A 26,824-nucleotide genomic window follows, 5' to 3' on the forward strand; every position below is an offset into this window, starting at 1 on the left:
ATTCAAGAAGCATAGTGGTGGGTAAGTATGTGAAGGGAAGCAGGGAGGTAGCACATAACACATAAGATCTCCTTTAATTTGATAGATGGTTGTTCATAGTGTTGGTAATACACGTTTGTTTGGGGGCTTGTCTTTTCCCCCACAGTTGTTGCTTCTCTCTACTTGTAAGTTCTGTTGTTTACGTGCTGATAGCTACCTTCATAGACAAGTGCGCTTAAATTTTTGGTTTTCTAACTGAAAAGATTGAAGAATTTGGCTTTTAATCTATTGTTACGCAGATGTATTAATGCCAATCTTTGAACTCATTTTTGTTACAAACCTTTTATTATTTTCATTTGAATTGTAAATAGCCTACTTTATTTCCAGTAGCTTAATTGTCATCAGTCTGCGGTGTTATTGGAGACTTTTTTTTTTAAGTTCCTTTGAAGGACTATGCTGGCTAACGTTTAATGGGATATTAATGTCCAAGGCTAAGCTGCTGCTCTTACTGAATTAGAAATGAGGCTTATTGAATTAGAAGTAGTCTCTTTGTAGGTTTTTGTACAGTTGGCTGTTTTTTCGGCTTTTAGGCAATTGTAGAAATCTATGGCTAATTTCAAAATGCGTGTTGTCGAAAGAGAACATCCTTAGCAAACAGCTGAAAAAATTGATAACAGCCATTTCTGTGTGTCCATTCCATTGCTGTAGGCAGATAAAGTAGAAGACACATACTCTTCCCTATAGTAATTATTTTAAAATGCGTTGGAACAAGCACGCTTTAGTGTTCTCTGCATAACCTTCTCCGCTGTCCTTGATGTTATGCAGAGAGTAGCGCCTTGAAGAACGAAGGTAGATGTTGGTGCTGACTGACATATATTTGAAACTTTGTTTTTTTCACTGACGTTTTATGGTGGCGATGCAGGGGAGTTGTGTGTTCTAGCAGCAGCTATCCTTCAAGCAGCTAGGTGTCCGTGCTTACATAGGGGAGTGAGAAGTTTAAAAATCGTGAATTTCTTTGTACTAGTGTGATTCAACTCGCTGGCTAAAGAATTAGGCACTTCCATTTCTTCGTCTCTGGCTTTAGTAATCACTTTGAGAAGATGTGGTGGTTTCACCTTGATGGGCAGACAAGTTGCACCATGCTGCTCTCTCACTCCCCCTCCTCAAAAGAACACGGGTGAAAAATATGGTGACAGAAAGCTCATGGGTTGAGATAAGGACAGGGAGATCACTCACCGAGTGCCATCATGGACAGAACAGACTCAGCATGGGGAGATTAATAAAATTTATTCCTGATCACTAAGAGACTAGAGCAGTGAGAAACTATAATCACCTTCCCCCCATCCACCCTCTTCTACCTCCTCCTCGCGAGCAGGGCAGGGGAATGGGGAATAGGGGCTGTGGTCAGTCCCTGGCGCTTCATCTCTGCTGCTTCTTCATGGTCACTGCCCATCCTTCCCGAACTGAGCCTGCGGGGGCTGCCCACAGGCAGCAGCTCTTCAAGAACTGCTCCCACACGGCTCCGTACCACGGGGTCCATCCCCCAGGAGCAAACTGCTCCAGCACGGGGCCCCCACGGGCGGCAGCTCCCCCCAGACCCCCTGCTCCTGCGTGGGCTCCTCTCCACGGGCTGCAGCTCCGGCCCGGGGCCTGCTCCTGCGGGGGCTCTCCATGGGCCGCAGCCTCCTCCAGGCCACATCCACCTGCTCCACCGGGGGCTCCTCCACGGGCTGCAGCGTGGGGATCTGCTCCGTGTGGGACCCGTGGGCTGCAGGGGGACAGCCTGCTCCACCAGGGGCCTCTCCACAGGCTGCAGGGGAACTTGTGCTGTGTACCTGGAGCACCTCCTGCCCTCCTGCTGCACTCACCTTGGGAGCTGCAGGGCTGGGTCTCACTCCTCACTCTCCCAGCTGCTGTCGTGCAGCAGTTTTTTTTCCCTTTCTTAAATCTTCTCTCACAGAGGTGCAGACAGCGTCGCTTATTGGCTCTTGGCAGTGGTGGGCCCCTTTGGAGCTGGCTGAAACTGGCTCTTATCTAACATGGGGCAGCTTCTGGGCTCTTCTCACAGAGGCCACCCCTGCAGCCCCTCGCTACCAAACCCTGCCAGGTAAACCCAGCACAGATCCAACTGCTGCTGTTCCCTGGTTCCCTCTTACCTGCTGGAGAAATGACCTCTCTCTTTTTTTTTCCTCAGGGTACATTGTTTATTATTTTTCCACTTTTTCCCTGTTTCCGATTCTATGATATCTAAATTATATTCACTTTTCTGTTTGCTATGTAAAAAAAATACATTAGCAAAGAAGAAGCCTTGATTACAGTGTAGAAGGCTGATTTATGGAGATTTTTACTTGATTCTAGTCATGTACATTTTAATTGTTCTGATTCTTTATGAATTGTTAACAGATTGAATCAAAGCTTGTTGACTCTGTTAGAATGTAGTAGATGTATATTTAATTAATCATTACTATATATAAATTGTCCCTAGTTCCTGTCTGTGTGTAGATGATTTTTTCTGTACAAAGTTTTCATTTTCAGAAAAGGCAAATTTCATGCCTTTGCGTAGCATATAACCTACCGAGCACAGAAATTTTTGTCAATTTTTTAACTTTTTGAATAAAAGCTAATTATGAAGTCACGAAGGTTGGTGTCTTAAAATAGCAGTGCATCATTTCCATGTCACGCTTCCTGATAGCAGTAGCTGTATAGTATTAATACTCACTGACAAAGCTTTTCAGTGCAGAATAAAATACTAATGGGTGGAAATCCCTCATGAGTTCCTGAATTCCTGTTACCTTACCGGTGTCACCTACCACCGTGTTACGGCAAGGTGATGCTACTTGACTAGCTTAACAAGAAAAGTGCAGGTTTTTAAAACGAGAAAAAAGCAGTTTTGCAATGTGCATACATTAAGTAATCAGCATCAATTAAATAATGAGCATGTTTAGACAACTGCAATTCAGGCTTTGTTTCACAGCTTAGTTTTCAAACCTGAATGGATTTAGCGGCTTCCCTTTTTGTGTGTGGAATATTTCTGCAGTGGGGTTAGAGATGCTGAATAACATAACAGTGCAGTAGGGGGAAGGTTAAGAGTCTCACCTTAACCGTAACTGTTTATTGCTGAAGATAAACCTGTAAATTTTTGTGTATGAAAGTTCTTCAGTTGATTTACAAGGAGTAGAGTTCAGTCAGTCCCCCCCGCCCCCTTTTTTGGGGGGGGAAGAATTGCCTTTCCTTGTAGCTCATTTAAATAATAAAATAAGTGTCTAAATAATGTATGGGTAAATATTATTTTAATAAATTAAAATAAATTTCCTGTTCACAAAAACTCTCACTGCACAAGTTTTTATGGTTTTTTTTTTCTTTCCTCGTTGAAGCTGTCGGGTAAATTATACCTAAACATTTAAGCAACTTCAGATTTTTATTTTACAGAATTCTGTAATATTTGTCTTCCTGTTACCTTCCCTAGAAACTCTTTGGAGAGGTTAATTTTTTACATAATTAAGACTTCATTGAGAAATCTGCCAAGATATTTGGCTTGTATTTCAAGGCATGTAGGAACATATCACTTCAAATGGAGCAAACAGTGACTGTTAGGAACAGTTGCAAGTTCTGGTTTCACAGCCGCGTTATTATTAATTTGTGAGGCTGGTACTTCTGCCTGTGGGTGACTGTAGGGATTAAAGTCCTGAGTTTGAGGACATCTGACGGTAGTTGAGGAAAATTTGTGCCACTGAGCAAAACTTGTGCTGGTTGGGTGGAAAGAGGCGTAAAAGCCTGTGCAAGGAAGAGATAAGTTTCTTACATGACAGAAGGCTTGTTTGTGGGGAACGAGTGGTATTGCAGGTTTCCTAGAGCACATTTCATTTCACAGCCAGGAACAGAACCCAAGGTTTCTGAATCTCACAGGGCCAGTGTAACCACCAAATGGACCGAAGGAGGTGGAAAGATGTGCTTCGTTTTCCTCTGCCTCTCTTGGTGGAGGCGGTGTCCTGTTGGACTTGGTTTTTACTCTCTGTTGGTAGAGGACTGGGAAATGGATCTGTAATTGGCAGCTGTGCCAGTGTCTTGTGGGATGTCATCCGGCATATTGATACATATATGTATTTTATTTGTTTGTTTATTTATTTATTGCTGTTTGTAGGAATTTAGGAAGTTCCCTTCTTCAGCCTGCGTGATTCCAGATTCCTGGTGCCCCTACTGACAAACAAGAAAAGCAAGCAAGCAAGCAGAGGGTTACCCAGCCACTGGTGGTTGTGTATACACGTCAGGTGTTGGGGTCACCCCACACTTTTGTGCCTTGCATTTTCAGTGGGTCAGGAAGTGCTCTTGCAGCATGTTTCTCACTATGTGCTACAAAAATACTACCTCGATATTATAGATTCATTTTTTCACTGTCACTGGTAGGGATGCTTCTCAAACTTGTGCTCTAAGGAACAGTAACATGCAGTGATGGCTGATGTGGGGCAACTAAACTGACAGTAAATTTCCTTTTGTTAGAGTATCCGAATGTGTGAAGGGTCATGGAGTGCAAAAGTAAACATCTAGATCTCAGAGTATCAGTTCAGAAACCTAAAATATACAGATTAAAGAATTAATTCGTTTGCTTGTGGAAATTTTCAGTGGGTTTTTAGGACACTAATGAAACGAAAATCGTCAAGTACATACTGGGGAAAATACTGTCCTTTTGAGATTTTTAATGTGTGGATGTGTGTTAGAACTTAAAATAGGTTGCCTAAGTGTTTTTTCCGAAACGCCTAATGAAGTTGTTTTCTTAGACTGCTTCTTTAAGCAGTCTTGTAATTCACTTTGGAGTATTTAGGCAAGTCTGCAGTTGTGTTACTGTCGTATATGTTGCTCAGAAAATATTACTTATTTTCAAAATGCACTGTGCCTGTAGATGTTTAACTCAGGAGCATAAACGTCTACTGGGCAGCTTGGTATTGAGCGAGCTTTTGGCTCTTTGTTGCTTCAAAGAGGTATGAGTAGATGCATCTAGCCAAAGGCTGTTTTAATCAAACAAATGCCTTGTTTTCTTAAAAAGTTACGCTAAATATTTAGCAGTTTGTAATTAACTTAGATACAAAACATGGTTCCATTATTACTTATGATTCTAGAAGTTGCTTATTCAGCTGCCGAAGCGCTTCTGTTATCTGGACACAGGAATGGCTAGCCTCAAAACTAGAGTAAGGAAACTGTGAAACTGGCAACATATTCTGGAGTAGAAAACCATGTGTACAGCCCTGAACTACTGTATTTGATAGTAGAGGCTTTGGGGTTTGCAGTTTAGGCTTGTTGCATTTTTTCCCTTGTTCTTCGTTATAAATCTCTGCTAGATTTGTCTAATGCTTTAATTTATATACAAAAAATAGTATTTTTCTTCAGTCATTTCAAAATGCTGAAATGTTAAATGAGCTTTTTTGTATTTCTTGTCAAGTGTCCAACATAACAGTACAAGACAGGATTTAACTTAATTGGAGGGCTGGCAGAGTCGCTACGTACTGTGTTTCAAAATACCGCCATTTCTGTGTACCTATACTAGTTTAATTTGCTGATGTGAAGTCTCTGCCGTAAGAATATACTATATATAAGAAGATAAAAGCTGCAGAAGAGCCACCCCCTGTAGAAAACTACTGAAAAGGAATTTTGCACTGAAGTCTTTCAGCAAAACACAGAAGGAGGCTCAAGCATTCGCCTTGCGACCAGCAGCTTCCCTTTCGTTCCAGTCACGATGCTGTAATTGCCAGGTGTTGAATCTCGCCTAGGACCACAGCTTCAGCAGCAAAACCCATCCTGTGTTCTCTGTCTTGGGGTTACAGTATTGACCTGGGAAGGGAGAGATGGGAATCCAAATGTCTTTATGCAGGAAATGTGGCTTATGGGCTTCCCGGTCAGCTTGTTAGCCCACTTCTGGTGTGTAAAGTGAGAAGATCATCTCTCTTTTGATTTTAATTTTATTATTTTTCTCCCAAATATATATATTTAGAAAGGGCTTATCTTTGCTTGTTTTATCACAGAAAATATTTAGGAGCTTATTTGTAGCAGGATTCAGAATTATTGGAGAGAGTACCACTACTCTCTCCTATATAATACACATATAACTTCTGTAACAATATTGGAGAGAGTACCTACCTCTCTCCTAGGATTCAGGTGCCTAGATTCCAGCAGGGGAAATAATTTTAAGCAGCATTTCTTGGGGTAATTCTAGATGGCCGTGCAGTCAGCAGCCCGGCTCCTTGATGCCACCCCGAGTTCAGGGCATGGTTTCCAGTTTCCACCTGGTACCGCCGGTGCTCGACCCCACCGTGCTCCGGAGCAGCTCCTGCTCGTTGCTTTCCCCGTCCCAAATCCATGCTGCAGCCAGCTCAGCGGGCTGTGCTGGTGAAATCCCCATGCGCAGAAAAGGGAAAGAAAAACCTGAATCAAAGGTTAAACCCTTTACTCGATGACGACCGAGTTAATTGCAAGGGAAGTGGCGAAAGCTTCCACGGGAAGAATGGCTGAACTGACCTGCTCAGCAGTAGATCCCTAGGCCTTTTTACCTCTAGCATCAGCTCAGTTTGGTGGTTGGATGTTGCAGCGTTCAGAGGGAGGATTGTCTGGTGGACAGACAGCGAGGTAGGAACGAGACAGAGTCGAAATGAGAGCCCTACTCCGGGAGTTCGAACAGAGTAAAAGAAGGTTTTTACATATATGTTTAGATTTAAAATACATTTTTGGTATATATTACAGACAGGGCAGAGAGGGAGTGTAAATTCAAGAAAGAAAGCGTCTATATTTAAAAAAAAAACACTATTTTTGGACTCAGCGTTAAAACCTCCTGCTTAATACTGTGATGAATAATGGACTAATGTACGCCAGCACGTTGTATCCAGTTTCAGTGGAAGTGGAAAAAGAACGGTTTCAGAGTATCCATGAACTTTTTCCCCTTTCACATACTGATAGAAAATTCTGATCCATCCTTTTAACATCACTGTGTGAGAATTGTAATACCGAAAGGATTTTTTTTTTTTGGTGTGTCGTTTCCATTCGTGTGTAATTTAGTGGGCCCGGGGAATGATCTGACATGTATCAGAATTGTGGAACGACTGCCAGCTTCTCGTAGTAGGAAATGTTTGTTCGCTTTCAGCTCCTGAAAACTAAGATTAGATCTAGCAGCTAATTCCAAGAGCAGGTAGGTGGCAAATGGAGGAAGAGCAGACTTCAGAGTGATTGTGGGGGAGAAGACAACGAGAAAATAGATGTCACCAACCAAAACCATGAAAAATTTGTAAATGTTGAGTATGTTTGTTAATAAAAAAAAAGGTTCAAAGGATTTTTTTTGGTGTTGTTTTATGAATTATGCTAGCCAGGGAAGGAATAAAAGTTTTCTCAAACATTTTTGAATATTCTGATTTTCTTAAGGTAAGACCGTATTTTCTGCAAGAGAAATATGTCTTAAAAATGCATATTTCTGGAGCATATGAATTAGCTGAACGTTGGCACTGAGTTAGAGAAAACATAATTAAAACTTCCTGGTAGTGTGGATAACTACCCAACGTCTCTTTTCTCAGGAGAGGGCAGGTCTGTATGCGTGGTGCTAGGTGTAGCTGGCTTGCCTGTGTTGTAGATGTTTTCTTCTGTGGTTGTAGAGATCGGGGCTAGCACTGACAACAGCAGATCTTCTCCAGATATTAGTGCTGCTTGCATTTTCGCCAGTCTGCAAGCTAATCTGTGAAACCTGTATTCATGATACGGGACAACATTTTGTGGCTGCTGTCCTTGATGGAAAGGCAAACTGGGACCCTCTTTGCTCCGGTAATAGGACTGTTATTTTTCGTGCTGCTGGTAGCAAGAGATAACGCTAACTTAAATTTCGGCTTTGTAAGAAAGGGGCGAGTGAGCAGAACCAAAGTTCAGCGTACTCAAGTTTATTTTCAGTTTCAGGAAACTTCAGTTGACTTGAAACTCAGCAGGAAAAAAGAGTTAGCTGCGCTGTTACCCCGCTTCTTGGAGTGCCTTTTCTTAGAGATTCGGAAGTGTGTGTAGCCTTGTGCTTGAACTTTGTTGAGCTGGGGAAAAATAAGTATTTGCTGTTAGGTCTTGTACAAAAAAGATACCTATTTATTTATTTATTTAGTTGAACAGTGATTATTTGGGTAGAATTTATGGTAAACGTGGCAAACATGAGCTATAAATTTTGTTTTGAAGTCCTGTTAGACCACAACCACATATCTTGAGACAGAAGTACCTAAAGTACTTCTGAATTGTAATTGAAACTAAAGTGCATGACTTATTTTGGGGAGCGGCTTACGGTAAGATACTCAAGTCTCCCAGCCATCTACAGACAGAATTCTAATAAATTCAGAAGTTCTTCAAAACTTGAAACTTCAGTTTTCCTTTCTAAAAAATTCCTGTTCTTCTACAGCTCATTTTTCCATGTGCACGCACAAAGATTTGATTATCCCTCTGAGCTAATGAAGAGCTTGTTTCACATAGTTTACAATTAACCTAATTTTAAATTAATTTGAAAAATGTGTTTAGCTTTCTTTTTAAAGATACATGACAATCTGCTTACAGTGTTTAAAAGAATAAAATCAACATAATTAACTTAAATGTCAGCATCTCTGGAAAAAAGGCCAAGGTGCTGATATTTTTTTCGTAATTCGCTATGAAACTCAATTTGCTCTCACCGAAATTGTTCTGAATTGGCTTCGAAATCTGACTTTCAGAGGGAAGATTTCATCTTTGGTCTGTGAACTTTCAGAAGTATAGAGAGACAACCTCAAATGTAATGGTTTATAATGATTATGGGGCAATAACAGTACTTTAAGAGTAGAATGTTGAGATTAAAACATCTATTGGCAGGCAATAAAAACTTCCTCAAAGCTAAGAACGAATTGGTGAAGCTGCTTGTGCCGGAATATAAGCACAACATTTTCTTTGCCTAGCATTTGAGTATTTTTTTTAAAAGTGGTCTTAATGTGTTATCAGCTGTATGGAATAACTTTATTTTGCTGTATCTGTTAATGTGAACAGGTGGGTTTATTAGGGGAGACAAAATCCTTGGGAGAGACGGGCATCAGGAGGAAAACTTCGATTTTCCTTTCTTTACACTTGAAGAATTTGTTTTCATTATTTTACCCTGCTGCATCTCCCTAGTGAGAAAGACGGGAAGAGAAGAAACAACTCCGAACTTCCCTTTATTTGTTTTTCTAAGCTAATTATGGCTTTAAAAATTCCTCGTGGAAACAAATTTCTCAGGAGAGAACGCCCCTGGTGCTGCATGCCGTGGAAAAGGGGGCTGCTTGTCTCAGCACCAGCTCTTGCACTTGTAATACACCTTCTGTGTTTAAAAATACGAAATCCACCCCCACCACCCCCCGCACACACAGAAGAGTGCTATTTCCTGGAAGAAGGCAAGAGAAATTGTGCTCGTGCAGTCATGCAGTCACTTACTAGGCTGTGATAGCAACGCGCTACGAGTAGCTTTTGTGACCCGTCTTGTGAGCTTTCCTTTGTTTGCTGCTAAGTGTACGCAGTAACATTGTGTGCAACCAGCCATCCCCTTTCTGAACTATATTCAGTGCTCAGGTCTTCAATTTCCCTTTATTTATTGCAAATACAATATTGGTCACTGTTTCCGTGGTGAGTGATTTCCGTCTGGATATATGAAGTTTATAGTTTTTAAGTTTTCCGTGGAATTTCTTGCACGTTGTTTATTGTATTAACTTGGCTCATTAAATTGGTCATTAACCGTGGCCGTTCACGAGATCGAGACTCAGGTCCAGCCTAGGTTGGGTAGCAAATTTTGTGTGCTCTCAAGTGTTAAAAATGCGGAGTATTGCAGGCTAAACTTGTGAAAACACATTGGACTGTGTAACGGATCACTCTTTTTTTTCCCTTCCTGCAGGTCCGATCTGTGGATGAGATGAATCATGAGTTTCAAGCTCTTGCCCTAGAATCTCGGGGAATGGGAGAGGTAACTATCGAGGGCTCAAAATCCAGCGGGAGGTTTGGAAATTCTGATACAATCTAAGAAGTCAAAAACTATATCAAATGGAGTATATAGCTTCTTTTAAGACCAAATTGATTTTTCAGGCCCCTGAGATCTCCTTCCTAAGGTGAAGAATGAACTAAGTGGCTTGCAAGAGTACTGGGATGGGTGCTGTTACTGTGTCAGTCTCAGCAGATGACTGATACTGTTGGGGAAGTGACGATGTCATTTCTTTGAAACCTTGCTCAGTTTTATGAAACGAGGCAGGTTTTCATTGCCACTCTGTCTAAATGAGCAAAACAGTTGCTACCTCCAACAAGCCAAGGAGGCTAGGATCTGCAAGGGGTTTTGGCTTCAGGGAAAGAGGCACTGGCACAGCCTAGCAGAAATATGTGGTAATTTACTATGCCTTTCCTGTTAATTACTCCTTAAAAGAAGATTTTAATCTAGCTAGGTGGAGAGGAGGAGTTTTTTAATTTCCTTTTTTTTTTCTTTTTCTTTTTTTGTCAATGTACTTTTTGAAAAAGCTGTGAAGGTAATAGAGGGTAACTCAGGGAACTGCCTTTGAAGGACCTGAACTGTTTGAAAAGTAATGAGCGTGCATTAGGGTTACTTGCCATGGCAGGATATGGTAATGAAATAAATTCCTATTGAACAAAGATTTCAAATACTGGTCCATTTGTTTTGCTGGATAGTAGATAAAGCTTTTTGATAATTGAACCAGTGATGAGTGATATTTCTGCTTAATTTTTTAAAAAAAATTACAGGACTGTATGCTGAAGGGAAGCTTTAACTTACAAAAAACAAATGTCATGTTCTAGGTGCTGAACACTTCTTGGCTGACACGTTGCTATTCTTATTTGGTTTTTCTGATGTTAATGAAGCATTTAATGTATTCTGCAGAACTATGAAGATTTGTTTTAAAAAGAAAGCAGTTCTGGTGGAGTAATCTAGTATCAGAGATTAGTATTATATTGCGACCCTGAGCTTACTAGGCTATTACACCTTTCATTTTGATAGTGTCTTCCAGGTGTCTTCATTTAACACAGCTTTTCAAATCAGTGGGTTGACTTAGTAGTTTTCTTAATGTATTGCACAACAATAGATTAGTTCATGGAATGTATTCCAGGATGTTTTGACCTTCTTTTTTGTTGTTTTAACAGCCGTCCAAACTATTAGAGAAAATACCCTCGTAATTAGGCGTGTAAACTAGAATTGGTAGTTGTACGTTCTGTGCTTCCTTCTGTGAGGAAAGGCTGAGAGACCTGGGTCTGTTCAGCCTGGAGAAAAGAAGACTGAGAGGGGGTCTCACCAATGTCTAAACACCTGAGGTGTGGGAGACAGAGGGATTTGACCAACCTCTTTTCAGTGGTTTGTGGGGACAGGACGAGGGGCAATGGCCACAAAATGGAGCACAGGAAGTTCCGCACCAACATGCGGAAGAACTTCTTCATGGTGAGGGTGACGGAGCACTGGGACAGGCTGCCCAGGGAGGTTGTGGGGTCTCCTTCTCTGGAGATACTCAAGGCCCGTCTGGACGCCTACCTGGGCAGCCTGCTCTAGGGAACCTGCTTTGGCAGGGGGGTTGGACCCGATGATCTCTGGAGGTCCCTTCCAACCCCTACAGTTCTGTCATTATGACTGCTTCAGAAGGCTTGAAAGGGAGGTCATTTCAAGGGCTCTGCTTCTAGCTATCGGGGAGTTTTCTCCCTTAATTTTTCTCCATAGATAGGTAAATCTCTCTGAATTGAACTTAGTTTCTTGTTCATAATTCTTAGTCTTCTCGGTCTTTTTTTTCCACCCACTGGGATTCAATGCTTCCTAACATTTGGAGCCCATTAGGTCTTACTTTTCACATCGTTACTGAAATTAAGATTGTTTGTGAATCCTCAAGCAAGTATCACTTCCAGGTGCTAACACAAAGGAATATAGTACAGAATCTGTTTTCATTGTCCCAGAAAATATTTGGAAATAATACATTCTGGAAGACCTTCTGTGAAGGTATTCATCTGAGCTGGCTTCCGATAGAGCCTGGTGTGAGTCAGTATCGGGAACAGGACTGGTAACGTGAGCCAGAAGTACCGGTTCGTAGAGTCACGGGATGATCCTCAGCCTCTGTCTGTCTTGCAATTCACTGCTAATTCATTCCTTCTGTAAAGAAGCAGCCTGAAGTTTTATTAGCGAGCGATCTGCTGTATTGCAGGCATCTTTCTAAAAAGGTCTCCTAAAACTAGCTGTTAGACTGGTTAAACGCAGATGCTGCTTCTGGCTCCAGCTCGCAGAAGCTATCATGACCCTCAAGGTCACGATGATATTCTGAAGAAATACTGACACGTGTTGCTATTTCTCTTCTCTGGGCATCTGCTGTTTGCTATTTCAGGGCTGGCATATTGGGCTTCAGGACCCTTAGTTGACCTAATACAGGCATACATAAAAATTAATTGTCAAACAAAATATAAAATAATTTTATTCAATAACATCTCTTCTGACAGAAAATGAGAGAATCAATATGCACATAAATTTTGTTATAGGGAGAGTGTATCCATTTCTGGTGTCAAGACTTCATTTGGAGAAACTGTAGAAAGCTGTGTAGGAATAACTTCTGATCCTAAAAAAAAAGTCCTTATTTTAAGACCCAGTAATTGAGACTGCAGTTACTTATCTGAGCTGGTTGAGAGGCAGCTTTAGTGTAAGTGGTTATCGTCTATGCATAGAAAGGGCTTTGTTCATCTAGCAGAGACATAACGGGGTTCAGTGCCAGTACTGGAAAAGATACTTTGAGGGTACTGTTGGAAGAGCTTAGTAAGAAATATGGCAATTTTTTTCCATTATTTTGAATTAGGAATTGATGTATTTTTATAAAGTTTCTCTTCAACTACAACTGACTGTGTTAAATGCAGGAAATATTGAGCAAAAGGCATACCAAAGGGTAAAGCAAGGTGATTATAGTTACTTTTTATATTTGTGATGACCTGTTCTTGATTACCTTTTTTTTGTGGAACTAATCAAATGATTTTTTTCTTGCCTCTTAAACAGAAACACAATTACTCATTTTTTCTTTAATCTTAAAAAAAAAATTATTTAGATATTGGAGGGACTTCTTGTATGTGTTAAATTCAGCCAAAAGTTTTTCTTTAAATCTGTTCAATCTTAAATTTAGCCTCTTGAGGTATAGATGATGGCATTATGTTCCGAGTTGAAGATTTTCTCTCCGTACTGGAATAGTTAAGGCTGTAGGAAGTTGAGTGTATATTTGGAACTAGAGTATGCAGTTTCAAACAGAAGAAAAAAAACGCACACAAAACCCCAAACAAACAAAAATTAACCCACGTACTTTAGCCTGTGCACCTTTTTATCAGTGGACAGTTTCTTCCTCTGACAGAAATCCTGCAAATGAGTTTTGAAATCAAAGCCAGTGTTGCAGTGTGTTCTGCTTGAATTTGCTTACTGTTTGCCATAGTTTTGTCTGAACACCTGTGTGACGGTGGAATTGTAAAAACGATGCTCCACTTTCATACTGGAAGGTACCTGCTAATTTTATGACACCTAAGACACTGTTTGATCAGTTTTTTTTCTGACTTCTGCTTTTGTTATTCCTTACAGCTCTAATCTCAGCTGGAAATATCTTTGAATTTCTGTTGGGTTGCATTTAATATAAAATGTGGTTCTCTTTCCCTCTCTCAACACTGACATTTCACAGATGTCATGAAGTGCTTGCTTGCTGTTATAATAATGTCACAAAATGAAAAATAAGTAGTATCGTGGGCTTGGTACAAAATTACCACATGAAGCAGAAAAAGATTAATAGATTGTCTAGGTTGATCTGAAATTTGCAATCTTTTGCTTTTTAGTTGAGCTGTAGTTCTAAATTCCATGAATCTGTTTTCAAACCTTCTGATGGCTGGCTTCATCCAGCTCTTAAACCTGTGGTTAAATTAACATCCCGGTGCTCCCAAGGCGGTGGTGGTTCTCCCGTGTATTGAGGGAGAGGACATCTGTCAGGGCAGGTCATAACTGCGATACTCCTGCAATTATAGTACAATCCCATAAATAGTTATGTTGGGCTTTGGCTGTTGGTCATCTCTAACCCAAGTCTTTCTGTGTTACTGAATTTTTTATATAAAGAACGCAGGGATTTCAGTATGTAGCTTAGTTAATCAAAATATTTTTGTGATAAGAGTTCTGGGAGACACAGGAAACATCAATCAGCAATCCTTAAGTTACCAGAGGGGAGCTCCTTTCACCTCTGTTGTTTCATTATTAATATCTGTGACCTGCTAATGGCAGTCTTAACCTCTACTTTAAGCAGTTTTCATGAACTCTTTCAAAGCTACATTAAGAAAAAAACCTGTTGTTAATAGTTTCATCAAGGCTCATGTTAGGCAGATGTGAAGTTGAATGATTTTTGTCTGTCAGTTAAGCAACAGGAGAGAGATTCTTGTTTGTGTGGTGCTTCGGTCATGTCACGCGAAGCCTTCTGTTCGAAGGCAGTACAGAAGTGGTTCTGATACTGACAACTTTTCAACTTGAGCTTGAAACTTTGCTTTAGAAGGAGTAATGAAAAAAATCATACAGCTAAATGAAACGGCTGGTACGTGGAGGCTGCAAATGTGGTGGTCAGCGACTTGTAACCAGCAGATCCACATGGTCTGGAGCAGCTGACTTGTCACGGTGTGGGTTAGTTGCTTACTGAAGTTTGGAACGTGATGTGTTTGAGTGAGCAGAGCTTTATAATGAACTGCTTCTGTTTCTGTTCGTCATGATGGTGTTAGTTAAAGGCCAAGCTTCTGAGCCAAAACAGAGAGGAGGCAGTGTTATGTTAACGTTTCTGAGAGGATTGACTTAGTTTAACGCAGGGATTAATGTGATTAACTTTCTATCAGAGCTGCTTCTATATTCACTATCAGTTCTTCATAACTTCAGAATCTGTCTTGTTGGGGTCATTCGAACAATTTTTTATGCAGCATCAGCAACAACTTTTTAGTCTTTTTTTTCATTATTTCTTGGCTGTGCACGCTTCCTTATGTAAAGCTGACTTTGGTATTGGCCTCTCTAAAACAAATTGCCTGTCCTCTTTGTTATATTGTTTTTTTTTTTGGCTTTTTTTTTTTTTTTACCTATCTATAAGCATATTTTAAATTAACCAATTTTCACTTTTTAAACAGCTTCTACCTGCCAAAAAGTTTTGGGAACCTGATGATTCAGCAAAAGATGGACAAAAAGGGATATTCCTTGGTGATGAGTGGAGAGAGACTGCATGGGGAACTCCTCGTAAGTGATGAATATATGTACTGAAAAGTCAGTCGCGTTTAGTGTTATTTCAAAGTAAAACAGTACAATAAGTGTTAGGTATATGTTAAATTTCGTTTTTCCTTTTGTTTTAACTGTAGAAATCTATGTTGCACTGGTGGTTGTGTGCTAGAAATACTTTTTGAAAGTGAGATTTGGAATTTTTTATGTAATTGCATTTTGGTTTCATTTCATTTCTCATCTGTAATGAAATGCAAAAATATAACAAATTGTATTCAGAAAGTACAATTGTGATTATTTATTTATTTTTAACAGACCATTCTATGTCCCAGCCTATTATGGTACAGAGAAAGCCTGGACAGGGTTTTCATGGAAACAGTGAAGTAAATGCTGTATTGTCTCCGCGATCAGAAAGTGGTGGCCTTGGAGTGAGCATGGTAGAATATGTGTTAAGTTCCTCTCCAGCTGATAAATTGGATTCCCGGTTTAGGAAAGGAGCTTTTGTAAGTAATATAGTGTTAAACTTGATTAGTTATCTACTGTAGTCTTACTGATTTACATGGTTATATTTTCCACCTAATTTGTCCATTTTTTTTTATCTCTTCTTTTTAGAAGGAAGTGTGTAGTTGCTATCTGCCTTTCTTCCTTGGTTGGAGGGGGCAGAAGAGGTCAGAGGGAAGTGGTTTGGGAATCTTGACTAAATAGCTGTCTTAAAAACAGTACTTTCCTAATACCTTTAAATAAAGGTAGGAAAAAAGATTGCAAATCCATTAATTTAAAATCTGTAATGGGCTTTATTTTAGAACTTTCTATTTTGTGTTTCAGTATAAGGCGGTTTCATGTACTGGATGTTTTAACTGTGTAAGATAAAGTTTAATTTGAGGTGTTACTGCTTTAACAGTGCCGCTATAGTTAAGGTTGAGTTAGCTCTTCCATTATAAATCTTGGCATTCCTTTTCACATTCTGGCAGTTATTAATTGCATGTGGTTGAAACTTGATGACCAAGTTACCCACCAAATGCAATTTCATTGAAAACAAACTGTTTGTATTGTTTACGTGCACTGTAGTGTAGAATTAGGTCACCTTGTGGTGCTCCTATTGTGTTCTGTTAAATACTCAGAATCAAACAGATTCTTTTTCCTCAGGGCACTAGAGATGCTGAAACAGATGGACCTGAGAAAGGAGATCAGAAAGGCAAGGCTTCTCCATTTGAGGAGGACAAAAACAGAGATCTTAAACAAGGAGATGATGAGGATGTTACTAAAATAAATGGCAGAGGTTTGCCAAATGGAATGGATGCCGATTGCAAAGATTTTAAGTAAGCTTTTAACTGTTTCTCAAGAAGACAAGCATGTCTCTTAAGGCATTATTACAGTTCTGGTTTGTGTGTCAGCTTTAAGCATTATCCAGCTGCAGATTGATTCTTGCTGCTACCTCACGTCCTCCCTTTCCCACTGTGCCACATGTTTCTTAGGATGTCATTAGTGTGTGTATCACTTCTCATGAGACAGGTTCATCTTAATAAAGTCTTTCTTCAGAGTAAATGAGTACCTTCTCGATGTGGTGAATTAAAGAGGGATGAAAGCTTTCACCCTTTTAATTGCAAAGAAAATTCCTTTCTCTCTCTGCTTCTTTTTAATACTTTATAACTTTTGCATCTGATTGTTGTTGTAGAGAGATAGTCCTACAGAATTTTAATTTGCCTTCTAATTTTGCTGGTGGATACCGCAGTCTAACACAGCTACTTCCCCACAAAAGTTTTTGTAGAAACCATTTATTTGGCTAAGGAGAAACAATGTATTTCTCTATTCACACAGCTGAATGTTATCTATTCGCAATATAGAATGATGTTACAGTTTAATTGCTTTCTTATGAACCAAAATGGAGCAAGCTCAATGTTTTTGAAGTACAAACTCGTATAGGACAGCACAGCCAGCCTGTTTTTTTTTTTTTCCCCATAATAATAAAATGCATTTTAAATTGGGTGTTTTTAGAGGATTAATCTTTGGTTTTAAATGACTGGTGCATTTATAACTGTCACACAGAAGAGTTAGCAGGATTAGAAAACTAGAGTGCTGCTCATAAATTGGTATCAATGTGATGAATGTGACCGAATAGTTGTGATTTCATTAGTTTATAATTAAACAAGTATATTAAAATGTGTGTTTGAATCCCATATGTAAGTATTTCCTATCCTTTAAAAAAAAACAAATGTAGTCACCTGAGGCTAAGGAAGGAGTTTTCAGGCCTATTTTTCAGGACACGTTGTTGAAAAGAATATGTATCAACCATATCAGAGAGCTCAAACTAATTAACTCCTTTCGGATGCATTCCGCCATATGTGAAATAAACTTGCTTCCAATATTATAAGTAGCAAATGCAGAATAAATTTTGTCCCACTTTTCTTTTCCAGAATCTATTTCAGTTTTAAAATACTTGTTTGTAAAGTACTTTTTGTACTATTTAAAGAGGGAAATGACTAAAAACGAGTGCAAAAAAGCATCCAAAGCCAGTAAACCTCTCAAAACATAAGGTCATCCGATTTAAATGGCCCGTATAAAGTGATGGTATAGGGCCCTCCACGTAGAGGTTTATAATTGAAGTATTGACACAACTTTAACTATAGCAAGAACAGCACCAATATGAGGAGCATCCTCTGCTAAGTAAACATAAGTATTAACAAAGAAACTTTGTCCTGTCTGCCTCCTTGTATTTTTATTGTACTTACTCATGGCATTTTTTAAACTAAAATACGTACTGAAATAACTGCCTCTTCCTTTTGTTCTTCACTTTTTTGATGCTGTGTGTCACTTGGGAAGAATAAGGAATGTTAAATGGCTTCAAACTCAGGTTTATTCGTTGAGCAAGACACAGTTACTAGCTAGGATACTTAGATGATAGCCAGTACGTTGTAGATGATTGAATATGACAAACGTGACAAACAAAACAAACAACCGATGACAAACAAACAAAAAACCCTAGTATAACTGTGCTTTATCTTGAAGTATTTTGTCCAAAGTAGTAGAACATATAGTGCTGTTGACTTAGCTCACTAAATATCTCTTTAGAGTTGATACTAGCAAGTGCGTAAGTACTAGCAGATTTCTTTGCATTAACCTTATGCTTTGGTGAAGAAGAGGGACTTCAGCTTTGGAGCCCTGAGGAGGGAGGAGAACAGGTACTAAAGGCTGTGCCTCTATCTTAGAATTAGTCTTCTGGCAGTGTAGTCTTGGAATAGATACGATTTTAGTCCTGTAAGATTGCTTTTTCTGGTTATGAACCCAGTCTTCACAGATAAAGCAGACTTGACTGGAATTTGTGTGTTACCTGAGAAATGATAGATAGATATAATCACAGTGCTCAACACAACTAATGTGTTAAGGGATTATAGACTCTCACACAGCTCACTCCTGGTAGCTGACTTTAAATTATTGTCAGTAAAGAAAGGCTAGTCTAAACAGCAGGTAAGATACCAGTCCAAATTAAGGTACCTTAAATCTAACCAAATACAGGGTTGGGAATCTATTTAGGATGTGAATCTGCTGACGTCTCAGTTCAGGTGTTTGCGTGCAGGTGTTTGCAGGTGCACTGGGGGATTCGCCTGCAGTCAGTGGAGGTGCAGTCAGTACAGCTGTGGAGATGTGAGAATGATTCAGTTTTCACCCTAAAGTTAATTCCTAGTGACTGGTCAGTTGAGCTGCTATCTAGGCTCTGTCAATGGCACTAATTAAATTTTCATCCTCAGTGGGGTTTTAAACACCAGTGCACCTACAGATGCCTAAGTGTAGCTGTCTAAATCCCAGACAGTCACCTCCAGCTCTTCTCGTTTGGAAAGCTGAACTTCAGGGTTTTGACACAGTAAACAGTTTCCAGCTGCATATCTCTGACTTGCTGTCAGAAGAAAAAAGAGCACTCACATTTTTGCTCCATCCTAAGGATTTTCCTCCGGAACAATGGGCTGTGTTTATTCTTAGGAAAGTTGAGATGGAATTAATGGGGTTATACTAGGGACGCTTTTTTCCCCTGAGCAATCATCTGGTGTAGTCTATTAAATCGCTTGTGTAGGAAATGAAATGTTTTAATTGATTGCTAAATGAGGGACTTTCAGTTTTACTTAGAGGTGAAAAATGTATTGTTTGCTTTGAGATGTGAAGGATACTAGCTGCATTGTATGTTTGTCTTTCCTGGTGGAACTTTTATTGTTGCCTTCTCTTCCTTTGACGTGAGATCCACTTAGCCATGTCCTTTTATTTATTTTTAATTATTTCTCTTCAGTATGTTTTATAGTGATTCTGTCACCCCCAACATGCAGTAAAGAGCCATCCCAAAAGTTACAGGTTATTGCAGTTCACTCCACTTCACTGTAAATAGCCTCAAAGATTAGTTTGTTGTTCTTCTTACAGTGATTTAGAGACATGTATATTCTAAAGTTTAAAAGAAAAAAAGAAAGAAAAAGGAATTATGCTTTGAAATGAAATGTATCCTTTACCTTGAGCCATCAGTGCATGCTGGTTAAAATCAGTCTCTTGTGCTCCTTTGTAACATCTCTGTGTTCAGAGATCCCTTTAAAGTAGAAATGCTGTACTCTGTCAATAGACGGTGTTATTTAAGACTGTAAGAGTCTATCTTGAATTTCTTCTAAACAGTCGTACCCCTGGAAGTCGACAAGCCTCCCCAACAGAAGTAGCTGAACGCTTGGGTCCCAATCCTAGCACCACAGAAGGATTAGGTCCACTTCCCAATCCTACAGCCCACAAGCCTCTGGTAGAAGAATTTTCAAATCCAGAAAATCAGAATCTAGATGCCATGGAACAAGTTGGTCTTGATTCTCTACAATTTGACTATCCTGGCAATCAGGTACAAATGGACTCTTCGGGAGCTACTGTAGGACTTTTTGACTACAATTCTCAGCAGCAGGTTAGTACTGGACTTGAAAAGACGCCAGATGGGTCCTTTAAGTTATGCATTATCCTCTTTGATAGTTGTTTAAGCATGTAATGAATTTTGTTTTATTATATGTCCTTGATGTAGTTAAAGGGAAATATATATTTAATCTGGAAGAATACTGGTGCATAATTTTCCAGTTAAGTAACTTCTTAGGGTAGAAGCTTGGTTTAATCTTTTTTTTTTTTTTTAATAAATAAATCCCAGTCAATTATAGCCCTGACTTTTGAAAACTGAAGTGCTTCTTTTTTCTTTGTTTTTTTCTTTCTAATAGCTTTTCCAGAGGACTAATGCTCTGACTGTTCAACAGTTAACAGCAGCCCAGCAGCAGCAATACGCACTGGCTGCAGCTCAGCAGCCACACATAGGTGAGGTTTTTGTCGAGTGCAGCAGGTGTCTGTGGCAAATGTTTGTGTGTGATGCTCTGGTATACTCCTTTGTTTCACCTGCTCTATTCTAATTTATATAGACTGGTTGGCTGATTTTAGTGGTCCTCCTGAAAAATGCCCCAAATTATTGACTGTCCTGCCCCTAGAAAATACTGTATGCTGATTCATTCTTTTGTGTATTTTTTTTTACTTTGAACTGTTGTATGCAAAGAAATGAAAGTTACTTCAAAAAAAGTTGTTTTTCTCTTATAAGTAGTGATAGAAACAGCACTTTTGTCATGCTGTTATGCAGTTCAATGTTTTTGGTAGTCCAGCTAAAACCATTATATAGTAGAATTTGGAAATCAAACTTTTAGTGTTTGGGTTGATTAATTCTTTCTTTGTTAATGGCATCAAACAATACCTTTTGGTTTCTGGAATTATTCTTTAGCAAGAATTCTTGCTGTCTGTTAAAGTAATGCAGTGAATGAGTTGAATGGATAAAGTTCTTGCATGAAGCTCACTACCAGCTCAACAAGGAGGCTGTTTCAGTGACACCAGTATCAGTTTTATCAGCCACTGTGGCAAAGATGTGCATTTGGGGAGGGAGAAGCGGGTGAGGTTGGCACGTACGAGGAAGCAATTCCTCATTTACGGAAGGGAGCTCCTCAAATTCTGGCGCTGTAGGACAGATTTAAAGATTTCGGCCCTTTCGGCTCTCCACCACCAGGCTGCTGAGGTTTCTGCATCCGTGCATTAACTGCAAGGGGAAAAAGGGTTCTCGGTATCAGAAAGGCAGAAAGGAGGAGGAAGCAGCATCTCCAAACTATTGTCTTTCGCTCTCCTGTGGTATGGTGAGGGCTCAGTTTCCTCCATCAGCTTGTTGAGCTGGATTGCGCCAGGTCAGGCAGATTTAAGCAGGGATCGGCAGCCTACAGCTGGGCTGTAAAAGTGGCGGCTCTTCAGCATCATCCAGCTGAGGGGTACAGTCATGGGGTTGGAAGCACGGCAGGCTGAGACATCTGTGTGAGACCACGAGTCCTCTCTAATGCCTTGCTTTGACTTCTGAACTGCAAAGAAGCCCCTTCCTACTAAGTGCTGACAGAGCATTCAGCATTCGTAACAAATTTAGCAGCCAACCTCCTATTTGGAAGGAGGAACGTAGTTTGATGTGCTGTGCTTGCTTGGCTAGTTGGTGCCTCATCGTTGGAGAAGGTGTGTGAACCTGGCTGAAGAGGAAATCTTGGTAGCAGTGCTTGGCTTGATGATTCTTCAGTTGTTGCCTTCCATTACAATCTTTACATCAAATTTAGATGCTTGTGGAAGTGGGGTTAGCATTGCATAACTGGATAGTTTAAATCAGATACCTGGTTTTTAAATATCTGATTGTTGACTATTTTTTTTGCTACTGTCAGTGAAAAGAGATTTATGCATCTAGCAGGTGATTCTTTATCTGGCTGATGCACCCAAGATACCAGATGGTTTGTCTGATGAAGATTTAGTTGTAAGACTAGTGCGACATGTAGATGGTTAAAGTTTGGCAAGGTAAATTCCACCTGGAATAATCCATTCTGTTTAAGGGTGGATAGCTGTATACGAGATCAATTTCTTTGGAGTCTGTAGATCAGCAACACAAAGCTGTTAGGCTCTGGGAGCAGTAACAAAGGACTGGCGAGGAGAGAAAGAAGCTTTGATTTTTATAATACTGTATCTGCTCTGACAAACTTCCAAAGTGTAAGCAGTTCTGATTTTAACAGATATGCCTTGTGATATGTTTGGTTTGAGTATGATAATGCTTGCTAAGTATGTTAGCTATAATTAAACTCTGTTTATTACTGTAGCGGGCGTATTCTCAGCAGGCTTGGCTCCAGCTGCTTTTGTGCCAAACCCATACATTATCAGTGCTGCTCCTCCAGGTACTGACCCATACACTGCAGCTGGATTAGCTGCAGCAGCCACCCTAGCAGGTAACTGAATGCTTTCTAGTGTTTATCTTGATAATTTTACTGAATGAAGTTAGAAAGAAAGTCCGTCCTGTTTATTTTTTGTTAAATGTATTTCTAGAAGGAGGGACTTGTAGGGAAATATTTGCAGTTTTGAAATTTTTCACTCTGTAAAGGGGTTCAGTTCTTGTTACGTGTGCATTCTGAACATTTCTTTCCTTTGGACTTTTGCAAGCCACAATTAGGTTTCTTCTTTTCTAAAAAAAGTTTATCATTAATAAGGTTGTATCTGACATTAGTAGAACGTATTATTTTCAGAAGACGAGACAGCTGGCATTTCCTCCTACATTTTTACTCAGTGCATGAGTTTTCTAATTCCAGATTTTCTCCTTCCCAGTGGGCATGAGAATAAAGTGGGTCTCCAGGGTGCTAAAGAGGCCCAGACACCAGATAAGCCCCAAGCCCAGGAAAATCTCTTTAAAAGTTGATAGTGCTGTGAAACAACACTACTGAGTATTCAGGTCCCAGCTCAGTGCTCAGACCTGAGCCTAACATTTCGGAAAACACTAGAACTCTGGTTGGTGGTTTCACAGGAAAGGCAGTAGAACAGATGTATTATGTATTTGCATATTTTATTTATGTACAAGACAACGATATAAAAAGCTGTTTATAAGAAGAAATAATAGAACCCATAGAAGAATGTTTATTTACCAGCAGGTTGAAAGGTAAGTGTGCAAGATTAAGCGTATGCTGAGGGTTGTGATTTAGTAGGCAGGGAGGGAGAGGCAGTAGTCATGTGCACATGAAGGAATTACATGGAAGGGGAGGAACAGTGGATGGCCAAAGGCTCAGTAAATCACTGCTGGGGGGATGAATTTGGCTCATTCCATGACATCCTTTTTCCAGCTGTGGGAACTGATTTTGAGTGTTCTTTGATTAAGCGTTAATTACTCTTAAGTTTTTCCTTTTATCACCTGAGCCTCACAAGGTTATTTTTTCTTAGAGAAGTTATGGCTTCTTAAGAATCCTTTAAATTAACCCATTTGTGTTAATGTGTCATTTTTGCTAATATGGGAGAATTTATTTTTTAATACCGATTTTTGTTTTGGCATTTAGAAGATAGATCAATGAGAGATGCTACAAACAATGTAAACAATTATTTTAATTGGCTGCAACAGATAGAATAATCACGTTTTCTGTTTTTAGGTCCTGCTGTGGTTCCACCTCAGTATTACGGTGTTCCATGGGGGGTGTATCCAGCCAATTTATTTCAGCAGCAAGCTGCAGCAGCAAACACCACAGCAAATCAGCAAGCGGCTTCACAGGCACAACAGGGACAGCAACCGGTATGTTCTTCGTGTAAAGGAGACATGCCTTTAAAGCCCTAACTTAACTTTTTCAATCTGTAAAGCAGGTCAGATTCAAGAAGACTTTACTTGACTCCTTCTTGTTCTGTTGTAACAATGAGTGAATATTAATGAACTTAATGTTTGATTTCATTTTAATTCTCAATTTCTTTACATTACTGATTATCATAGTCTTAAAATTCACTTACTGCATACCAAATATTTGGCTTGTTTTGCAATCTCAATTTCTAAAAATAGATGAAAAATAATTCCTTGAATCTAGGTTGCCGTGCTGTTATGAGTTTACCTGTCCAGATAACACAGTGTGTGTACTTAAAGTAAAATTTAAAACTAATTTAGGAAAACTAATATGAGGGCTGGAAAAGAGAGAGAATGGTAGTTTATATTACAACATGCCTATGTTTCCTGTTATTTTTACCTTGGTAAATTATGACTAAACAATTGCTACAAGAACTTGTTGGGATTTTCTTTAAGTGATTTTAACAAATATATTAATTTTCTACTGTTATTCTGGATGCATTTTTGAAGCCTTAATGTGATACTCCAGTACAAACAAATGGCCTTTTTTTCCACAAACGAAAAATTCAAGATTTACAATAATGTTATGCTTGATAGATGCTTCAATGAATGTTAGTTCATTTTCTACTAGCTGTATGGTTAACTTCACTGCCATTTGTAGGATTTTGATGTATAAGAGATGACTTTGAGTTACCATACAGAACTCCAAGTTGCCTCATTGCTGTTTTGCTATTTGGGTGGAGCTTTCTTCCTACTGATCATGGTTATTGGTGAACTGCATCGACAGTTGAATTTGTATCTTCTCTCCAGTGGCCTTTTGCTTTGTCTATAAAAATTAATATCTAGTTGGTACAAATCACATGTAATATATTTTCTGGGGATATATTGTAAATGTAGGGGGTTGGAGTTGAATGATCTTCAAGGTGCCTTCCAACCCGAGCCGTTCTATGACACTGTTTTCTTCTTATTTTGGACCCAGAAAATATTTAAGCTGAGAGGAATAAAGTAGTTGCAATAATTTTGATTACTTTTCAATCTGATTGATTCCCATAGATAGGCTGTCAGAACATAATAAAAGAAACTTGTGTGGTAGGGTGATGCGTTACATGAATTTTTAAACCTTAATGGGTGCATTTTTACAGCATTGTTGGCAGAGTAGTATTAATTATTTAGACTACAAGCTTTGAAGTATTCATACTAACACTGATCAATGCCTGAGAGTAATGTGAGCAAGTAATAAATGTATTTGTCAAGGAAGGACGAGTGTTCAGTTAATCTGGATCACAAATGTTACTACTTTCAGATTTTCTTTCTTACTTCATACTCATTATCATTGATGGAGCATACATGAGATCTGTGGAGCAGGGCAGATACTTTGTCACACCTGTGAGCAAGTTCATTTGCTTGTTTTTGTTTATATATCCTTGAAACTGATAAGGTGGAGTATTCACAATGTGAAATTCAGAGCTAAGTATCAATTTGCATCAAATATGCAAAGCAACTGTTCTAGACCTTTTGCAGCATATAATGGACTTGCTTTTTCACCTTTTAAGAAAGTGTCGTGTTGGTCTGCTGCAGGTTCTGCGTGCTGGAGCAACTCAGCGCCCACTTACTCCCAATCAGGGTCAGCAAGGGCAGCAGGCAGAGTCACTTGCAGCAGCTGCAGCAGCAAATCCAGCTTTGGCTTTTGGGCAGGGTCTTGCTACAGGCATGCCAGGTATGTACGTCTATCAGTGAATTAAGAGTGTACTCAATTGTTAAAATATTGGTGTTATTAGATACCAACTTAACTATCAAAGTCCTGCTACGTTTATGATAAAGTGCTTAGAACTGAGTTTTACATAGTTACATGTTCATAAAATAATCGGACGGGATTCTTCAAACACAGGTTCATCGAGCATTTTTGATTTGAAGCATTTTCTCTGCTGTTACAAATGTATGCACAAGGGGTATCACATAATTTCATATATAATGAAGCAACTACATGCTGTCTTAAAAGGTTATGAATTGTCTAAGTAGTTACTCTGATGCAACATGAAGTAATAATTTGTCTTTCTGAAGTTTTTTTTTATTACCTGTGGCATATTATAATAATAATTTAAAATCTAAAAATCAGAACCCAAAAATAAATTTAAAAGGAAGTTACTGCCTTATTTCCTCTGAAGACCACAATGTGCTTGAAGTGGAGGTACTCCAAAGTTTGAAGGCTCAGATGTTTTTAGCAGGCATGGCTTCTGATTTCTGGGGAATGGTTATTCTGTGTCCCGGTACCTGTGTCATAAATTCATAATATCGGTTTGAATTTCAGCATCCTTTTTAAATGCTAGGTACAATTACCTGAGCAAGAACAGCTAAAGCATACTTGGCCCTTCTTCGGTATCAAAGTTAAGGTTTTACACAGTTAAATCAGGTAAAGTTGACGGTAGCTGCAAATGCACTTGACTTGTACAGGTTGTGTCCCTTGTTAGCAGTACTGTGAAAATGCCTTGCAGCCTGCAGACGGTGGATATGGTTTGTCACTGGATGCTCTGGGACTGCACCGTGTGCTTCATCCAGCAGTGGGATTTCATACATCTCGCTGCAGAGTAGACCGACTATTGTACTTTGCTGTTTTATAACAGCAATTTTTATTTCCTTCCATGCAGTACTATCTGCAGCTTTTAGCATCTTTCTCTTCCTCCTAAAATGAGAAGTCATCAAAGTGTGCTGTCATAGCACCTTTCAAGTGGTTTCTCTGCGCCTCCCCAAAGCAGCAGAGGCCTGCAAACAGTACAGCTTATCAGAGATGCTGTAGGCATCTTTGCAAAAGCCTCAAAGGCTTATCTGTGCCTTTTTGTGTGTGTTCTGTGGTTTGTTTTTTTGTTTGTTTGTTACTGCTGCTTATTAGTTCTTCCTTTGCACATGGAGCTTGAGGATTGTGGAGTGGCCTGTGCCTTGTAACAAGGTTGTGACACTTAGCTGTAGTCAGATGTGAGAAGACC

The 26,824-nt window shown here is 39.4% G+C and overlaps 1 protein-coding gene across 8 annotated transcripts in view; it reads left to right on the forward strand.

Annotated features, from left to right (window-relative positions):
• Positions 1-26,824, forward strand: part of PUM2 (pumilio RNA binding family member 2) — a 70,436-nt gene that overhangs the window by 14,089 nt on the left and 29,523 nt on the right. For 7 of the 8 annotated variants that reach the window (XM_083830555.1, XM_083830557.1, XM_083830559.1 and 4 more), the window contains 9 exons: positions 9,869-9,937; positions 15,118-15,223; positions 15,518-15,705; positions 16,349-16,521; positions 19,850-20,120; positions 20,422-20,515; positions 22,357-22,482; positions 23,665-23,804; positions 25,422-25,560. In XM_083830555.1, coding sequence (XP_083686681.1) covers positions 9,887-9,937; positions 15,118-15,223; positions 15,518-15,705; positions 16,349-16,521; positions 19,850-20,120; positions 20,422-20,515; positions 22,357-22,482; positions 23,665-23,804; positions 25,422-25,560 — 1,288 coding nt within the window. In that variant the 5' untranslated portion in view covers positions 9,869-9,886. Of the gene's footprint in view, positions 1-9,868; positions 9,938-15,117; positions 15,224-15,517; positions 15,706-16,348; positions 16,522-19,849; positions 20,121-20,421; positions 20,516-22,356; positions 22,483-23,664; positions 23,805-25,421; positions 25,561-26,824 lie in introns of those variants that run through there. The other variant, XM_083830558.1, reaches the window with a different exon arrangement.

Source organism: Anser anser, assembly GCF_964211835.1.
Source record: "Anser anser genome assembly, chromosome: 3".
Lineage (NCBI taxonomy): Eukaryota > Metazoa > Chordata > Aves > Anseriformes > Anatidae > Anser > Anser anser.